Source organism: Astyanax mexicanus, chromosome 22 (assembly GCF_023375975.1).
Source record: "Astyanax mexicanus isolate ESR-SI-001 chromosome 22, AstMex3_surface, whole genome shotgun sequence".
In the NCBI taxonomy this organism is placed as follows: domain Eukaryota; kingdom Metazoa; phylum Chordata; class Actinopteri; order Characiformes; family Acestrorhamphidae; genus Astyanax; species Astyanax mexicanus.
In genome coordinates, this window is record NC_064429.1 from 7,593,449 (window position 1) to 7,612,974 (window position 19,526).

Below are 19,526 nucleotides of genomic sequence, written 5' to 3' on the forward strand. Positions count from 1 at the left end.
GATGGCTAGCTAGCTAGTTAGCGCTAGCTAGCTGGAGCTGGGAATGTTAGCTGTATGAGCAAAATTAACTATCTAGAGTGCAAAAATATGTTCTGAGGTTTAACTGAAACAGTTACGGTTTCTTAACCAGATATCTTTTATTTCTGTTAAATTTATAGTTTGTTTAGCTTTTAATTGTTTTGACCTGCTGATATTTTTCTGGTTATAATATGGAATAGCAAAAAATGTGAGATAAACTTTCTGATGACTTTTCATTTCGGTTGAAGAATTGCAGAAAAAAACTCCAAGTGTGATGACTGTAAAGCAACCATGGATCACCCTTCGACGAAAAGAAGTGGTGGAGGAAAAACCTGCTATTTGCCAACTAGTGGAACGATGGCCTGCTCTTTTCCTAGAAAATCAGGTATGCTTTTATGTGTTATCTGAAGAAGAATAATGTTTTTAGACACATTTCTTATTTTATTTTTTTTTCTCTTAAATGTTTACATGGAATTCACTAGAATTGTTGGGATTGATTTGCAGCAGTGCTTTTATGGAGGCCTTGATCAACACAACTCGCGACTCATTGAAGTTTTCAGAATCAAGAGGGGACTTACTGGACAAATTCTGTCAAGATGTTTACAGCAAGCCAAGGTTTGTGTATATTTTTTGCCCTTAGATCATTTTTCCCTGTTCTATAGTTTTTATGTACATTTCATCTGAGCACATATCTTACAGTTACTGTACCGTTATTAGGTTTTCTCAGTACCTAAGAAATGCATTTAATAAGTGTATAATTAAAGACTAATCAATTGGCTGCCATGTACAATTTGTCAACCATCATTCTCACTGTTGACCTGTGGTGAAGTCTTTTACCACACCATGGATAACGCTGATGTCCAGAAAAACATCCACCGAAGAAAGCAAAATTAATTAAAGTAAATTTTAATGAAAAATCAATCCAGTTACTTTTGGAGCATTTCTACTAGTTAATTTATTTTAAACTATTTAAACAGTGAAATTACCATGTGCTTTGGAGTAAAAAAACAGTAAGTGAAGAGACATGATTTTCTTTCGTGGATATGCTCTGTTCAAAAATAGCAAACCAATAATAGTCCTCCAGTCAGAAACTTGTGAATGTTCAAGCAATAATGAATGAAATTAAGTGCTACAAGGTTGTTTGTTAATATATAAAATATATCTAGCCCATTCTATCAGGCATCCTGCTTCTAATCTGCATTAAATAATATTCCTATGCTAATAACAATCAAAGGTTCATGTGTAATTTCACAGTTAATAGAGTTTTGAGCAAAGGGCAGAACATTTGTGTATGCATCTGTCCTGTGGATAAGTGTTTCCCTAGAGATGCAGATTAAGCTTCATATCAGCTTCATAACTTTTGTGCAGGTGTGTATAGTTTTGGCTTTCATGTGTCATTGTGATTTGACAGCTTTTTTTTGTAAAATTATTTAAACTTAAATAGTAGGGCTGGACTTTCGGATATTCGTTCGTTGAGTAGGTATTCGGTTTTTAATTTTGGTATTCGGATATTCGTTTTTTTTTTTTTTCCCCTTCGCTCCGCCTCACTCTAACGTTAAAGTTCCGTTCAGGTTAATGGCGGTATATGAGAGGCAAAATGCAGAGAAGCTCAGCTGTTTGGAAGCATTTTAAATTGAATGCAGACAAGACAAAGGCAGTGTGCCAAATATGCGATATTCAGATGGCATATCATGGTGGCACATCAAGCTTGAGGAATCATCTAAATGCGGTAAGTATTATTTCTTGACGGTGTAAAAAAAAACAAGATTATTCCTGCTAGCAAACTTGGCTTAAATAGTGTCTGCCCTGTTTTGCCATGACGAAGCTGCTTATGTCTGACATTAACAGTAATGTTATACATGATAATAACTTGCAGGCACTTCGAAACTGATTTATATAATAAAATGTAAGGGGTAATGTGGCAACACTAGGTGCTAAATCACAAAAAAAAATGCCCAGTCTATTAACAGCTTCCGTCTGTATAGGTGCATACCGTCTGTATGGCTTCGCAGCCATCGACATCTTCAACCGACAAAACGACACAGCAAAGCCTCCAGTTCCAGAAAGCAATAACAGAGAAAAGAAAGAAAGAGATAACAGATGCTATAGTAGAGTTCATCGCACTAGATATGAGACCCATTAACGTAGTCGAAGGCGAAGGCTTCAAACAATTAATGAAAAAGATGGAGCCCGGTTACGTTCTCCCCAAACGCTCCAGTATTTCACAGGCCTTGTCTCTGAAGTACAGCGATCTCCAAGATCAAGTTTCAGCTCTTATTGAAAACTCCTCTGCATTAAGTTTAACAACAGACATTTGGACCTCGTTGAACATGGAAGCTTACATGTCAGTCACATGTCACTTTATAAATCAGGAGTGGGAACTTTGTAACTTTGTATTGGCAACCAAAGCAATGGAGGTGAGCCATACGGGCGTCCATATAGCGCAACTGCTTGGAGAAGTGGCGGAGTCCTTCGCTATTCCAAATTATAAGCGAGTAGCAGTTGTTCACGACAACGCTAGCAATATGAAGCTGAGCACGGAAACTCTGAAGAAGGAACCAGAAAAATGGGGCAACGTTCAAGGAGTTTTCTGCTCAGGACACACACTACAGCTATGCATAAACAGTGCTCTAAAACAGGACTGAATACGTCGCACAATTTCGGCTGCTAGGAATCTAGTGGGACACTTCAAAAAAAGTGCGAAAGCTACAATTGCCCTAAAAGATAAACAAAAGCAGCAAAATGTTGTTGAGCACAGTCTTACATAAGACATCGCTACTCGTTGGAACTCCACATGTGAAATGCTTGACCGGCTGTTGGAGCAACAATGGCCGGTGACGGCTGTTTTGTCAGATCCCAGCATTACGAAGAAAGGTGATCGCACCCTGGATCTGTCAACCGAGCAGTGGAAACTGGCACAAGATTTAGTAGAAGTACTTAGGCCCCTAATCACGCTCACGGAGGTGCTCTCACAGGAGGAGAACGTGTCATTGTCCTCAGCTGTGCCAATGCTCTTTAACCTGAAGAAACGCCACCTGTCACTCGAGGAGGAGGACGAAACCCCAGCCATCAGAGAAATGAAAAAGACCCTCATCACGGAGATCGACAACCGATGGCAGCTTTTGACTATGGAGCCCAAGAGCATCTACCTCCTTTCTTCAGCACTGGACCAACGATTCAAACATTTAAAATTCCTTCAAAATGACATGAGGAACCTCGTCTACACGGAGGTTAGGCTTTTTAAAATTAAATACATTGCTATTCTTAAATATGTACTAGAATATTACGCTAAAATAAAATTCAAATAAAGTACAATATATACTATTATACACTATAGAGTGCAGGCAGATATTACTACTAAAATGCTATTTGGTTAAGGTTGTCCATCTGGCTGAACATCTGCACCAGCAACAGGCTGTTCCAGGGGAGGAAAAAGAGCAGGCAGCAGGAGGAGAAGAGGAGCCCGAAGCACCACCACACAAGAAACGGAGACAGCAGGAGATTTCAATGCTGATGCAGTCTGATGAAGAAGAGGAAGAGCACAATGAATCCAGTGCAGCGAAAGAGATGGAGCAGTATTTAAAGGACATAACAAAAGTCCAGTCTGGTCCACTCACATGGTGGAAACAAAACAGCGACCGCTACCCCAAACTAGCTTTCGCAGCTAAATACTGCCTTTGCGTACCGGCCACATCGACCCCGTCGGAGCGTATTTTTTCCAAGGCCGGCTACATAGTTAACAAGACTATGTGAACAAACTTGTGTTTCTTGCACACAACATGAAGAAGGTGTAGTTATACGTATACGTACTTACGTAGTGTTACTGTTTTTGTATTTAAAATGTTAATTTAAAGTTCTTTTTTAGGCTTTCCTGTTATTTAACGGCGCGACCTGCTATTTTGTTAAATTTCCTACACTCAGTGTTTTGTTTTTAAAGTGTTCTTTTCTGTGTTACTATGTTAATGGTGGGACGTGTGCTGTTTTGTTACATTTATTACACTTTGTTAGTCAAAGTATTTACATTTTTTATTTTTATTGCAATTATAATATATATATATATATATATATATATATATATATATATATATATATATATATATATATATATATATATTTGCAATCTATTTTAGCAGCAATACTCTTATTAGATGGCTTAATAATTTCATTTCGTAAAATAATTATTTTTATTTGCAGTGTTCAAGGAGGTTGCATTGCTATGTTTAAGGTATTTTTAATGTGTGTGCTACGTTATTAAATTTGGCGTTTGTTTAAGCTTCCCTGTAATCTATAATAATTTAATATTGATTTCTTTTGAAGCTATTAAAAGTTTGTTCTTTACAGAATGTTTCTCCCCGCGTCTCATGTCTTTTTTGTGTTTCCCCCCCGATTTTTTCGCTGCGCACATCGGCCCAGTGAATGACTAAGTCCCCCACACCACATCTCCGCTGTGCAAGCCGGCCCAGTGTCCGCGGCGGCTAATCCGCTGCGCAACCCGGCCCTGTGAATAGCTGTGTTTTAGTACTTGGGTTATACTTAAAACAAAAAAATTCGTTCCAGAAAGTATTTTATATTCTTAAACTATGTTAAATTAGATCAGATTAGAGGAAAGTTATTCAGACATCATTCTTGTAGCCTAATTTACCGATTTATCGCTATGCTGTTACAGTGTTAATTAACATAATTCTGAATATATATATTAAATTATAAGTATATTTAATTTAATGTTTTGTTACTTTTTAATAGTAAAATAAAATTACTATTCTTTGTTTCTACATAAGGTCATGCTTTTCTTTTTCTTTATATTTTGTCAATACCTTTTATTCCCGACATTTTTTCGTATTTTAATCCGTTTTTAATCAGTCTTTTTTTAAAAACGAAGCTTCGAATATTCGCTTCGAATCAGTGCCGAATATCCGGAGCTCAAAAAACGCTATTCGGGCCAGCCCTATTAAATAGATAGACAAGCTCAACTTTTTCACATAATTGATGCTATTTTTTATCATTTTAATTGCAGATTGTATGAGATGAATAACATTGTAATATAACCACAAATCAAAAAACAATTTTTTTAATTTCAAATCACCTCACTATTATTTTTTTTACTTCTTACTAGCCCTAAATTGTCCTGTGTCAACAATTTTTTTGGAATATGCTGCAAGCATTTGCTGCATGGAATGTACTTCATGAATTAAATAATGTTGGACTGAGAAAACATAAAATTAATTAGTAAAAATTAATTAATTCTGTTTAAATAATAGATGTCAATATTATATAATAAATATTAGAATTTCTTAATTTCCCTTTTTAGGTAATGTTGCAGCCTTTTCAGATTTGTTGGAACTGTGAGGATTGTAACTTAAAGCACTGTGTAATGTTGTGAAATTTTTAGGATGCGAATGAAGAGGAGACGATTAGCAGTATTGCTACTGGGATCCTCATTGTGGAGCGTGATGAAGGAGGACACAATCCCAACTCCCTTTGCTTGAATCCATTGTCAGTGGGGATCATTCTTGTTTTCTTTCATTTACATTCTTAAATGTAAGATCTTGAGTACAGGTAGGAATAAATGTGGCTCTGTATCAACACTTTTTTTTTCTTATTGTATGCACAGTTGCTGTGATGTTTAATGGCTCAGTGTATGTGTCTGTACCAAGTACACAGCACTACTTATCCTTGTGGGTTTGCAACATAATTTATTCGTTTTTATGTTTCTTGCTTAGACGTTTGAATTAAAGTGAAGTGTGCAATCAACCAAATGTTTAAGGTTAATTTGCACAACCTTGACCTTGGAAATTGATATTTGTTGTCATGTTTTCTCCCAGTTGTGTGCAACTGCTGCTTTTTTCCAATAAATATTTGATAGATTGAATTTGTTGTCATTGTTTATTTAGATTTTTTGAGTGGTGCCCCTTTTAATTTGGATGTTTTGTCTATAAAAACAACTACAATAAGCATATGTTGAGTAAAAACAACTCTAGGTAATCATTGCAATAAACTTAAACAAGTGTGCAAAAGTTACATTAACTTACAATGTTAAGTTTCAGCTACACCACATTTTGAGTGTCAAGTACTTTTGGTTTGTCTGTTGAACTTAAAAATTAAAGTTTGTTTAACTGCATACAGTAATTACAAATTACTAAAAAAAATGAGTTTTCAAAACTTAATTCATTTGAGGCAACGAATTACCTCAAATGATTTGAGTAGACTTAACTTATTAGGGTTTACAGTGTACAGAGTGTTGGGCAAAAAGCACAAAATTACTGGATCTCAGAGTTTACTAAAAGAGTTTACTAAAAGACTTTTAGTAAAAAAAACTTTTACTAAAAGGTTACTAAAATAAAGGATTGACTAAATTTCAGTTTAATTATTTACTCTATGTAACATTTAAGTCTTGAAACCGAGTCTGAAATTAAATTTACTTAAAAAAAAAACAAATGCAGAGGTTGCGAAACTTTTTAATTAAATTTTCCTCATCATTTTAAAAAGCTGTTTTGATTGGTAAATACCACTGTCAGTCAGATATGCGTCCTATAGTAACTGAAAAACACAGACTAATGCTTTGAATTACTTGCTGTTTTTTTATTTTAGTTTTTTTTTTTTAAATATATGCTTATAGTTTACAATAACAATAATATATATATTTCTATTTTCTATTTATTATAGATTAAATATTATGTAATGATTTACATGCACCTGTTGTCACCCCTAGAAGGGCCTCACTGCACACCACTGATATGATGTTAGTAATTTTAGGCCTACTTGGTTGTTTTTTGAATATGAAGCACAAAACTGTCAAGAAGTTAAACACTGAATGGGGTTAAACAAACTGACTTCTGAAAAATAGTAGGAGGGTTAATGTGCACTGAGCGCTCACCTTCAACAGTTTCACTTCCTTCTTTTTCTCCCACCGTCAGCCACATGCTAGAGGAAACAGAGAAGAAGAAATGAACAGGTTTAATGGTGGCAGAGACATGGATATGATATTGTACTATACTATACTATACTATACTATACTGAAGTGCACTATACTATACTGTACTATACTATACTGCAGTGCACTATACTATACTATACTATACTGCAGTGCACTATACTATATTATACTATACTGTAGTGCACTATACTATACTATACTGCAGTGCACTATACTATACTATACTGTAGTGCACTATACTATACTGTACTATACTATACTGTAGTGCACTATACTATATTATACTATACTGAAGTGCACTATACTATACTGTACTATACTATACTGTAGTGCACTATACTATACTATACTATATTATACTATACTGAAGTGCACTATACTATACTGTAGTGCACTATACTATACTATACTATATTATACTATACTGAAGTGCACTATACTATACTGTACTATACTGTAGTGCACTATACTATACTGTACTATACTATACTGTAGTGCACTATACTATACTATATTATACTATACTGAAGTGCACTATACTATACTGTACTATACTATACTGTAGTGCACTATACTATACTATACTGTAGTGCACTATACTATACTATAGTATAGTATAGTATAGTATAGTATAGTATAGTGCACTACAGTATAGTATAGTATAGTAGTGCATACTATACTATACTATACTATACTATATTATAGTGCAGGAGTGTCCAAACTTTTTTTGTTGGGGGCCAGAAGGAGAAATATATTTTTAAGTCACGGGCCACAGACTCTGTAATAATGTAATAATGAAATATACCACTTTAAATAATAATTTTTTCCTGATTATTTCATTTACACACCATTTTACTTACTATCTTTATCTTTGACAGTGTTGTGTAAACTAAGATTTTTCAAATTGATGTTTCATTTCATGATGTCTCTTAATATTAAACTCCTTAATTACGCCAACTTTTAGACTCTTTGGCCCGTTTTTCTGCGCTAGAAATGAGCATTCTCTCAGCTTTTAGACTCTTTGGCCCGTTTCTGACACCTAGCGTTCAAACTTTGAATCTCACATTATAAAAACCTGCTTAACAGCGGGCCAACTTTATATTTATATTATATTTCTAAAATACCTCACGGGCTGCTCCAAAAAAGGAAACGGGCCGCAAATGGCCTGCAGGCCGTAGTTTGGACACCCCTGCTATAGTGCACTATACTATACTACACAATACTGTACTACACTATACTATACTGTACTATACTATACAATGCTATACTATACTCTGACGGGGACTTGCTCAAAAAGGCGGGGGATTGGTTAAATCCTGTGAGCAGTCAGGATCCACCTGCAACAAATATATATAAAATATATTACAACCATTATCCAACATATATTAACATGTACATGCACTTACAGTAAATGTATTATATATATTTAACAATATATGATAAAACACTGCCACTGTGTGTTCTTATGTCAAAAAGCCAACTTTACAAGGCAGGATATAAACCTTTTTATTAGAAGATACAACAGTACAATATTATATAAATACTTGAATAAAGTATAAATTACTTAAAAAAAATATTGAGAAATAAATAATTAATATTTTACATATTTAATTTATTGTTTAATTGAGATGATAAACGTATTTAGTTTAATTTATTTAATCATTTCATGCACAGGGTTACACTATGTTAAAATTACATCTGTTAAAGTCCTCCATAAAAGGAAGTGGGTGGACCAAATTACAAGATATAATAATAGCTTGAGAAAACCTGCACTAATAAAAGAAAAAAATGTTTGAAGCTTTCCAAGAAAAAGTGCACTGAAAATGACTGTTAGCTTCATGTTGAGCTGGTGTCTAAACTACAAAGACAATATTAATTCCTTTCAGACAACAAACAAAATTTAATAAAAAAGAAATTCACACACAGACTATTTAATAATGTGTATTATGATATATGTAGTATGGTTTAGAGTAGTGTGCATATTGTGGCGTCTGTGTGTGTGTGTGTGTGTGTGTGCCAGCTTTTAGTGTGCCTGTGGGGGCGGGTTATGGTAATCCGGGGCCAGCGGGGCATTATGGGGGTATGTTTTGGGTGGGTTAAGGGGACCTACCATCTCTGTGCTGGATAGCTGGGTTGGTGGCCTCAGGGCTGTTTGTGCTGTGGTGGCAGTTGGGTGTCGCTCTCCTAGCATTGTTATAGGTTATAAGTGAGTGGCAAGACAGCGGCCTTTTGGCTAAGACAGCGGTCGACTCTCTGGTGGTGCGAGATCTTGGTCTTTGTGACCCTGGTCCTTGCCGCCTGAGAGAAGATTGTACTTGTCCCTGTTCGGTGAGAAAGAGCCTTAGGCAGTAGGCTCGGATCCTGCTTCGTCTGGGGCTCATTGGGGTTTTCGTCTGACGGCTTTCGTTCCATCTTGGCTGAAGGGGGAAAACCCCAACACCCTAAGGTAAGTACAATCCCTTTTACTTGTTTTAGAATTTTACTTATTTATTGTATTTATTGTTTTAGTTTTTTACTGGGGCTAAGGCCACCAGGTGCCTCTCAGCATGTTGGCTGCTCGTGCCGGCATGCGGAGGCACCACAGCGTGCGCCTATTATCCAGAGAGGTGGAGGGTAAGCTCTTGGGGATGTCCCGTCTGGACTTCTCCAAGGTGCCCTCGCCTTCACACCTGCTGACTTGAACTGTTTAATGACTCTGCCTGGAAACAAAGGTTTTGACGTTAGCTTCCGCTCTGCTTCCCTGTTAAAAGATTTCTGGACTCGTTTTGAAAATGTTAAGGACCAGTTCTCCATGTTCAAGGTGGAAAAACTTTCTGATAATTCACATAAAGTGGTGATTGTCAGAATGTTTAATGAAACTGTGACTGGAGAAGACATTGTTACATGGCTGGCTAGATTCTGTACCGTTAAAAGCCCACCTATCAAGGTTCTGGATGAGGACGGCATTTGGAACTGCTCGTGGCGAGTTCCCATTAAACAATGGGAAGACCCGAGCAGTTACCTAGGCCTGAGACAGATACCGTCCATGATAGTGTTGGGGGAAAATCGCGGTTACATTTTTTACCAAGGCATGCCCAAACTATGCCGCAAGTGCGGAAAGTTTGGGCACCTTGCAGAGGCATGTGCAGAAATTGTTTGTGGGAAGTGTAGAGAAATTGGGCACACTTATGAGGAGTGTCCCAATGGCAGAAGGTGCAATCTTTGTGGTGAAAATTCCCATCTCTACAGAGATTGCCCCAAATCTTTTGCCAACAAGCTAAAGGCTAATAAAATGGCTGCCAGGCAGCATGGCCAAGAGGAGCAGGAGAGAGAGAAGGAAGTGGAGGAGGAAGGGGCGGTCCCTGAGGTTTTGGCGGGAGATTCAAATCTCCAGCCGGCCTCAGGGAATGGCCATGTTGCAGAGGGCGGGGCTAACAACCAGGCAGAGTCACAGCAGGAACTGGAGGCCACACCCCTCCAGCCAGAACAAGGTGACAAAATGGTGGTGGAGCAGGAGGAGGAGGAAACCAACTCCTCCATGGTAACGGTGGAGGAAGGTGTAGTGGCCTCCAGCGGGGGTGAGTCAACCGGCTCCCTCCCAAACGCTCAGGTGGGGAAAAGAGCTGCAGAGTCTCCTCTGTCTATATTGACGGAGAAGAAACAGAGGGCCGCACGGGGTTCAGGTAGTTCTTCCTCAGAAGACCTGAACCGGCTGTGGCCCGCTGGTTCTCCAAATGAAGTTTCTTTTCTCCAGTTTAAGCTAACATCATCGACGCCCAAGGCCCCCACAGCATGTGACTGTGGGGAACCAGAGGCAAGAGGCACCAGCTCACCTCCTCTCTCCAGATTAATGGAGATAAAGGAAGAGCAGGTGTCACAGTTACTTTAAGTAACTTTTAAAATGCCTTTTAACCTGTTTTTATTTCAGTAGTCTCTTTTAAATGAAGTACCTGTTTTAAAACCATAAATGCTCATGGCTCTTACCATCTCAACTATCAATGTTAGAAGTGTGAGAGCCGCCACTAGAGCAGAGAGCGTCTTGTCCTTTTTAAAAGATATAAAGTCAGATGTGTTTTTATTACAAGAGTGTGCTTTGCCGTTTATGAAATCATACAGAGATTGGGAGCAGCGATGGGCTGCGGGTCCCTCTCTCTGGAGCGGATCACACTACAACAGAGCCGACGGCGTTGCCATTTTAATTAAAAACCCCCATATCTTGGTGAAGGGCAGCACAGTGGTGAGAGACGGACGGGCTCTTTTAGCAAACCTGACTTTTTTAGGGACGGACTTCAACATTTTAAATATTTATGGTTTTAATGATAAAAATGACAGGTACGACCTTTTAGAGGACCTGCAGCCCCACATGCTAGGGAGGGTACCTTTAGTAGTGGGAGGGGATTTTAACTGTGTTTTAACTAGGAAAGATAGGAAAGGGAAGGGGGATGATTTTAAACTAGATAAGACATCGTTTTTATTACAAGGGTTAGTTAAGGATTTTAAATTAGTCGACTGTTTTAAAACAATGCATCCAGGGGAGGAGGGCTTCACCTGGTTTAGTGGTGATTGCGCCCGCGCCTCCCGCATCGACTACATTTTTACGAGAGACTGCCCGCCAAGCGATGCTACATTATCCCCCATGTTCTTTTCTGACCACCTTATGCTCTCCTGCACCCTGTCTTTCCCCACCGGTGTGACTGTAGGGGGAGGGCTGTGGAGACTGAACTGCTCCCTGTTACAAGATAAAGAGATAGTTAGGAGTTACAGGGAGCAGTACAGTCTCTGGCAGACCCTCCAAGACTGCTACGATTCACGGGCACAGTGGTGGGAGATGGTTAAACAAAGGACCAAGACTTTTTTTAAGAAAATAGGAAAAGAGAGGAAAAACAAAGACAGACGGCGCATGTTGGGGCTGCAAAAGAGACTACAACGGTATTTTAACCTTTTATCAAATGGCATAGATTTTAGTGAGGAAGTTACAGAGGTGAAAAGGGAAATGTCGGTTTTAAATGAAATTAAAAGTAAAGCAACTATTTTAAGAAGTCGGGAGCAGGAAGTGGAAGAAGGGGAGAAGTGCACAAGGTATTTTTTTTAAGAAGATTTTATCAAGGGGGGGAGGGATTGTAAATATAACAAAAGATGGGAGGGAGGAAAAAACAACGGGAGGGATTTTAAAGGCAACAGAAGAATTTTATGAAGAACTATTTAGAGAAAAAAGTGTACAACCCAAAACAATGAACGAAGTTTTAAGTTTTTTAGATAAAAACATAAGCGGTCAGGATGTTTTAACAAAAGTTTTTACAGGTGAAGAAGCTTTTAAATGTCTTAAAGGTTTTAAAAAAGGTAAGTGCCCGGGAGAGGATGGACTCCCCGTGGAATTTTATTTGACCTTTTGGGACATTTTATCAACTGACATCTTGACGGTTTTTAAAGAATTTGAGAACTTCGACCGACTTCCAGACAGTTTTAGAGTAGGTATAGTTAGTCTACTTTATAAGAAGGGCGACAAGACCGACTTAAGAAACTGGCGACCGATAACCCTTTTAAACTGTGATTGTAAACTTTTTAGTAAGATTTTATCCAGACGTATGTCTTTGGTTTTAGAGGACGTGATCCACCCGGATCAAGCCTGCGCCGTGCCCGGAAGGAAGATCACAGACAGCCTAGTATTGGTTAGAGACGCCATCTGTTTTGCGAGAGACAGAAACATCCGACTGATAGTTCTAAATTTAGATTTTGAGAAAGCCTTTGATCGGGTCTCGCACCAGTACCTGTTCCAGGTACTGCAAAAAATGGGGTTCCCAGGGAGGTTTATTAAGTGGGTGGAGCTGCTTTATAAAGACATCAGCAGCAAAATTCGTGTAAACGGGCACCTCACAAAAGCGATCAGTGTATGCTCTGGCGTCCGCCAAGGGTGTTCGTTATCTCCGCTTCTGTACGTGGCATGTATAGAGCCGTTGGCGCAGATCTTGAGAAAGGATAAATGGATCAAAGGACTAGACTTGCCAGGTGGACTGACGGCGACCTGCACACTTTTTATGGACGACGTCACGCTTTTATGTTCTGACTTTTTATCGGTCCAAAGAGCATTGGACGTGACTGACTGGTTTGGAAGGGCCTCGGGCGCTAAGCTCAATAGGAGCAAGTCCGAGGCCCAGCTCTTTGGGCCTAGAGGGAACATACCAACTGACCTGGACGTTGTTTTTAAAGTAACTGATATTAAAATTTTAGGACTCAAATTCGACAAAGAGGGTGGTGGACGGGGCAACTGGACTGACGCTTTAGGTAGAGTTAGACAGCGTTTGGGATTTTGGGGACTAAGACAGTTGACAATAGAGGGCAAGATTTTAATTATTAAAGCTGTGATTTTACCCTTGCTTTTACTATTGTGTTCTGTTTTTAGTCCCCCGAGACAATTTCTTTTAGGTCTGGACCGGGCGATCTTTTATTTTCTGTGGGGGTCCAAGTGGGAGAGACTGAGGAGGGCCGAGGTGAAGAAAAGACCGGAAAACGGAGGGAAGGGACTCCCAGACCCCCACCTGTTTTTAGGGAGCAAGTTCGCTGCTTTGCACGTAAAGTATGCGACAGACCCCTCCAGACAAAACAAGACAGCAGTGATGGCGAGGTTCTGGATGGGGTCGTACTTGCAACGCCTCAAGATTTTAAGCCCAGATCTTAGAACACCTGTGTCTTTTAATCTACCAAAAGAATATGATTTTATCAGGAAGTTTTTAAACAAGTATGTTTTAGAAAAAGAAGATGTCACCGTTTTAACTAATGCCAAGTGTCTTGTCTCTCTTGTGCAGGACCGGGAGGAGGTGAGCCCAGTTCCCGGCCTCACACTCGGTGAGGCCAGACAAGTTTGGAGGAACGCCGCCCACCCCGCTCTTCAGAACAAGCATAAGGACCTGTCGTGGATGGCTGCCCATGAGATCCTCCCGGTCAGGGCCGTGATGCATTCCCGGGGCATGGCAACGAACCCCATCTGCCCGCGGCCCGGGTGTGGCGAGCCCGAGACCGTGCGGCACGTGCTCTGGGAGTGCAGCGTGGCGAGGGACCTGTGGGCCTTAACCGGCCCCCTGCAATGCCCGTGCCTGCCAGCAGGGGAGGTCCTGCCGACGGTTTACCGGGTAGCGGTAAACGGGGTGGGCCAGAGCCTCGACAAGATACCAGCAGCCGACTTTGCAGCGCTCTGGTCCACCCTGAACCACGTCAAGGCCGCTATTTGGACCTCCCGCAACCTGCTGGTGGGGAAGCGCGTGACGGTGCCCCTGCACGCACTGTCGGCGCTGGTTACATCTTCGCTGCAGGGGACACCGCACGGCGACATTCGGAGGAGGGGGCCGGGGTCTCACGCAGGGGGGTCCAGACCACCACGGCTCCTGGCTCCCGTAGATGCACCCCGGTAATACGGACACAGTAAAAGGAGCAGCGGGCACAGGGGGGGATCTCCTCTGAGCCCAGAAACGACAGCGGCGTTCTTCTGAGGAGCGGGGTGGTGCCTGCTTGATAGGGGCTCACCCCGGTTCTGCACAAAGGACAATTTTACTCGTTTTTACGGACTATTACAATTCCTTTTATACCTTTTCAGCTTGAACCTTTTAACCACACGGACATGGACCCTTTCATTCCCAAAACACGTACACACACACACACACGCAAAAAAAAGGACAATGTCAAAAACACACAAAAAAAAAAAAAAGTTGTCAGTGTTGTGAGAAGAGATGTTTTATCATGTATTTTATTTTACTCGATTTCATTTGTTTTGTTTTATTATGAATTTTAATGGAGTTTAATAAAAAATACATGGGGAGGGGAAAATATGGTTTTAAATGAACTATGTGAAAAGGATTTTTAAAAAAAGGAAATGAAAAAAAGGCTTGTTTTAATTTCATGAATGTATTGTTTTAAATGTATGTAAATTGTAAAAATGTTCACTTGGTTTTTAAAAAAATGTAAAGGTGACAATAAAACTTTTTTCGAAAGAAAAAATAAGTGAGTGGCAAGCCGGTTAATAAAGAGCTGTTGAGTACTTGCAATGAGTCTCACGAGTCCTCCTTCCTCTTCCACGCCACTATATGTTACAAGAAAGCTGCTATATTGACAGTGTTACTGGCAAAACTTCTACTAAATGGACTTTGTGGTGACAACAATGTGACCACAGCAGGTTTCCGAAGCCAGATCGCCCAATGAGAGAGAGAGAGAGAGAGAGAGAGAGAGAGAGAGCGCTCCAGTAAAAAGGCAGTGTTCACCCACGCAGTGCTTTATTTCTCACTATGAGGCTGACAGTCAGTGCACTTTTTCTTGGTAAGCTTTAAACATTTATTCTTGTATTAGTGCAGGTTTCCTCATGTGTTTTTCTTAAAAATAAAGCAGGAGTTGCAATGAAATGTGAAATGTGATTCTTGATTAAACCATCACTTTATATTTTATTTATTTTATAAATGATATATTATTGTTAAGTCAGTGTAATATTACTTTTTTTCTTATGTTTTCTCTTTCATCAGTCTTTTTTGCAGGATGTGGTGGGTCATTTGTAGGGGTTGCACAGGTGAAGCTTAATGAGTCTGCGACCCTTCCATGTGTGAATCAGTGCGCTGGTAGAGTTGAGTGGACCTATGTTCCTAGTAAGGAGGTTGTGGCTCAGTGTGATCAGAACATCTGTAAAGAAGAGAGAGGATACAAGCTGTCAAGTGAGAAGATCCGTGCTGGTGACCTCTCGCTCACCATTACTTCAGCGGATTTCAGAAAGAAGGGATTTTACACTTGTGATTGCAATGGAGTAACTGTGTGTCTCGTGAGCCTCCGGATTGAATGTAAGTTGTTTTTGCTTTTATTGTTAGCAATAAAATGTAGATACATGTCTCACCAAATACTAATTTGGTGCAGGATAAAATTGTGTAAAAATTGTATTTATTATGTATAGATGTTTTGATTCTAAAAATATTTCAATAGTTTCAAATATTTACACAAATATATACACAGTATACAGTGGTAGTACATTATTTCCACCTGCATTTGTTTCTAAGTGTCTAACTTTCTTCTTGTATCTAACTAATATTGCTTCACTGCCTCACCGTCTATCCACAGAATTTAAATCATGTTTAGGTTAGGGACAGTGAGGGTCACAGCAGCTTTGGAAATTTTGAGGCAGTGTGGGTGCTGAGTGTGGGTCCTGTTTTAATTAAAAATTTAGATTTTTCTTTTATAAACTTTTATAAAGAAAATGTTTACTGATGTTGGCCAACTGCCCACTATAGGGCGGAACCTTTAACAGGCATCTTTTAGCAGTATAATGCTCACACACAAACAGCAAGGGATCCATCAGATTGGCCTGCCCATTCAGCATTAAGTGTATATCTCTATGTTCCAACTGTACTTAGTCTTGTATCCAGGCTAGAGCCTCCTATCAACTGTACAGCTCTGGAAAAAAATAAGAGATCACTTAAAAATATGAGTTTCTTTGATTTTACCTAATTGAAAAACACAATTTGAATATAATCAAGAGGAAGAAGGATGATCATAAACCATCAAACCAAACTGAACTGCTTGACTGAATTTTTGCACCAGGAGTAAAGGCATAAAGTAATGCAAAAGCAGTGTGTAAGACTGGTGGAGGAAAACATGCCAAAATTGTCAAACCACCAGGGTTATTCCCCCAAATATTTATGAATATGAACTTGTTTTCTTTGCATTATTTGAGGACTGAAAGCTCTTCTTTTTTTTGTTATTTCAGCCATTTCTCATTTTTTGCCAATAAAAGCTGTAAATGACAATATTTTTATTTGGAATTTGGGAGAAATGTTGTCTGTAGTTTATAGAATAACACAAAAATTTCATTTTACTCAAACATAAACCTATAATTAGCAAAATCAGAGAAACTGATTCAGAAACTGAGTTGTGTCATCTGTATCATTACATTCACACAAATCAAGCTTCATTCAATTCCATCAACTCCTTCTTGATGCATTTTATTTTTGTTAATGAGTGTATTTCCCTCATATTGTTTTTTTGGTGTTATGTAATTATTTTATTGTTATAACTGTAGTATTTTTCTTTTCTTTTCAGCTCATAGTGTGCCAGTGGAAATCAATCCTAATGAGTCTCTCCTCCTTGAGGTCCCTGTAAGAGAACCAGTGGAAGTGATTTATAACAGCACAGACGCTGCGGGTTCATCAAGCAAGCAGATCTGCACCGTGGATGGCCGTTCACTTCGGTGCACTGCTGAATATAAAGAAAGAGTGTCACTTGTTTGTGCTGTTCGAGTGCAAGAAGTGATGCCGTCCGATGGTGGGATTTACATCATCAGAGACACCAAGAATAAGGAGATTGTTCAAACTTTCTCCGTTACCGTCCATGGTAGGTTATTTCTATCATAACACAGCCATGACCTCTCCTGTAAAGTTTAATGAGCACGAATAAAACTACAGTTGATAGTCATGTAGGTATTTGTATTAGTTTTGGACTGGATTTGGGGCAACTATTGGAGTTGGCAAATATCATAAGAATTGCAGAATATGAGGGTTATTAAATTTGCAAACTGTTACTCTACTCTACTGTGTGTTCATACCTGTACACTTTCAAAATTCCAAATTCCTCAATTTAAATGTCAGGGTCCTCAGAATTGTAGCAAAGAAGTGTGGAGCTACTTTGAGTTTGTTAATGGTGTAAAAATAGACATTTCTTTGCATGAGTAACTCAAGTCAAGAGGCTTTTATTGTCATTACATCTGAGTACAGGTACACAGTGTGATGAAATTACGTTCCTCCGGAACCATAGTGCAACATAGAACAACAAGCAATAGACAACATAAAGTGCAGGAGTGACGACAGTGCAACATAAAATTATAAAATTATAACACTAAATAACAATAAATACAATAAATACAAAGGACGAGACAATTTAAAGACAGGACAGTGCAGTACCGATACGGTATAATAAAGTGTATAGTGGGGATAAGGTGCAGAGATGTGTGACATACTGTAACATATAGAACATATATAATCACAGCAGTTACTGAGGTAGAGAGTTTATAGTTTTTAAGAGTGCAGCAAATAAAGTCATGTCAGCCTCTGTGTGCTGACTGGGTGTGTGTGTGTGGGTGAAGTTCAGTTCTTTGTGTGTGTAAAGGGGGAGGGGGGGGGGTTGGGTGTACAGTTTAGTTTAGTAACTCTATGCCCCTATCACTAGTCTGTTGGGAGTTTCCTCTAAAAGTGCTGTATGTGGTCATCCTGGGGGTAAAAGATGCTGGGCTATTCCCTAAAAGTTTGTACTCATTCACTACAACCCAATTCCATTTCACACCGGATTTCTCCTTTAAATGAGGCAGCTGATGGTCACCTGTGGATAAAGAGTGTACGTCTGTGTGTTTTTGGTTTTGTTTTTCAGATGAGCCCCCATTGCCAGGTGAACCCTACAGCAGGGAGCGCACAGGCACGCTGGTGGTACTGTTGATAGTGCTAGTGATGGTGTTAATTGGAGCAAGCATAATAATTTACCGCCAAGGAAGAGTAATACAGCGTCTTGAAAGGAACCGGACAGCTGATAATCTGTGAAAGTCATTTCTGTATTTATTATTGAGAACTCTCAGTTGTGCTTGGTAGTAAAACTTGCTGCCAGGAATCCACATTATCTCAACTCAGGAATAAGCTGCACAATTGTACATGACCACTGAAACTAAAATAAGACTTTAAAGGCTTTAAATTTCATTTTAAAATGTCTAGTTGTGTTTTTAGAATGAATGAATGCCGTGTGAGACGTTTTTTGTGAAAAAAAGTGATCAGGTGTTTCTATTTAGCCCTGCTTTAGATCACTGAATTACTGGTCTCTGAAGAAAGACATGTTTTAGCTCTTGTTCATTAATATTCATACATGCATATATATCGCCTCTGATTGGCTTACAGCACTGCAGCAGAGAACATCTACTTGCCTTTCCCCACAGTCAATTTTACAGTTTTTAAAATTTAAAAGACAAAATGTTTTCAGAGATACAGCCTTGGTTATAAAGATACAGCACTGAGTGCTAGATAAAATTAACCCTTAAACTTCACTTAATATCAGGCTCCCAGTGAGGAGAGCAGCCGAGAAATGTTAGCAATGGGGGTTGTAGGATCCGCGAGGCCACGGAGAGAGTGGTCTCACGAATCCCACAACCCTCCCAATGAACTCATTTGTTGGCGTAGAGACCCTATAACGTCTCTCTAATCAACTCGTTTTGTGGGGAGTTTCTTTTACTATCTACTGCAGACAATGGTGGTTGAGGAATTTTTATGTGCAGCATCATCTACAACTCAGAGATACCTTTAGTATTTCACAAAGAACAAGAAAAAATATTTTTGGCAGAAGGAGATCTTTAAATTACAAGTACATAAAAAATACTCAAATTAGAATTCCCACAAGGGGTTTAGTTGGTTTTAATGCTTTATTTTTTTAATATATTTTCATTGACAGTTACTTTTAGTTTGCAGTTTTGCATTTTTGTCTTTTTTGCACTGTTGGCACTGTTTCAACTTTTGTATATTTTATTAACAAAATGAATGTCATAATGTAGACAAATATTAATATTTTTTGTTATTATGCCTTACCTTGTTTTTGGCCA

General features: G+C 39.0%; 1 protein-coding gene across 1 annotated transcript; it reads left to right on the forward strand.

Annotated features, from left to right (window-relative positions):
• Window positions 1-1,497: 1,497 nt before the first annotated feature.
• LOC125787060 (zinc finger BED domain-containing protein 4-like) lies at window positions 1,498-3,771 on the forward strand. Its single transcript, XM_049470841.1, has 2 exons — window positions 1,498-3,248; window positions 3,397-3,771. Exons 1-2 carry the CDS (start codon window positions 2,820-2,822, stop codon window positions 3,769-3,771), a joined length of 804 nt encoding a protein of 267 aa, XP_049326798.1. The 5' UTR covers window positions 1,498-2,819.
• Window positions 3,772-19,526: the final 15,755 nt, after the last annotated feature.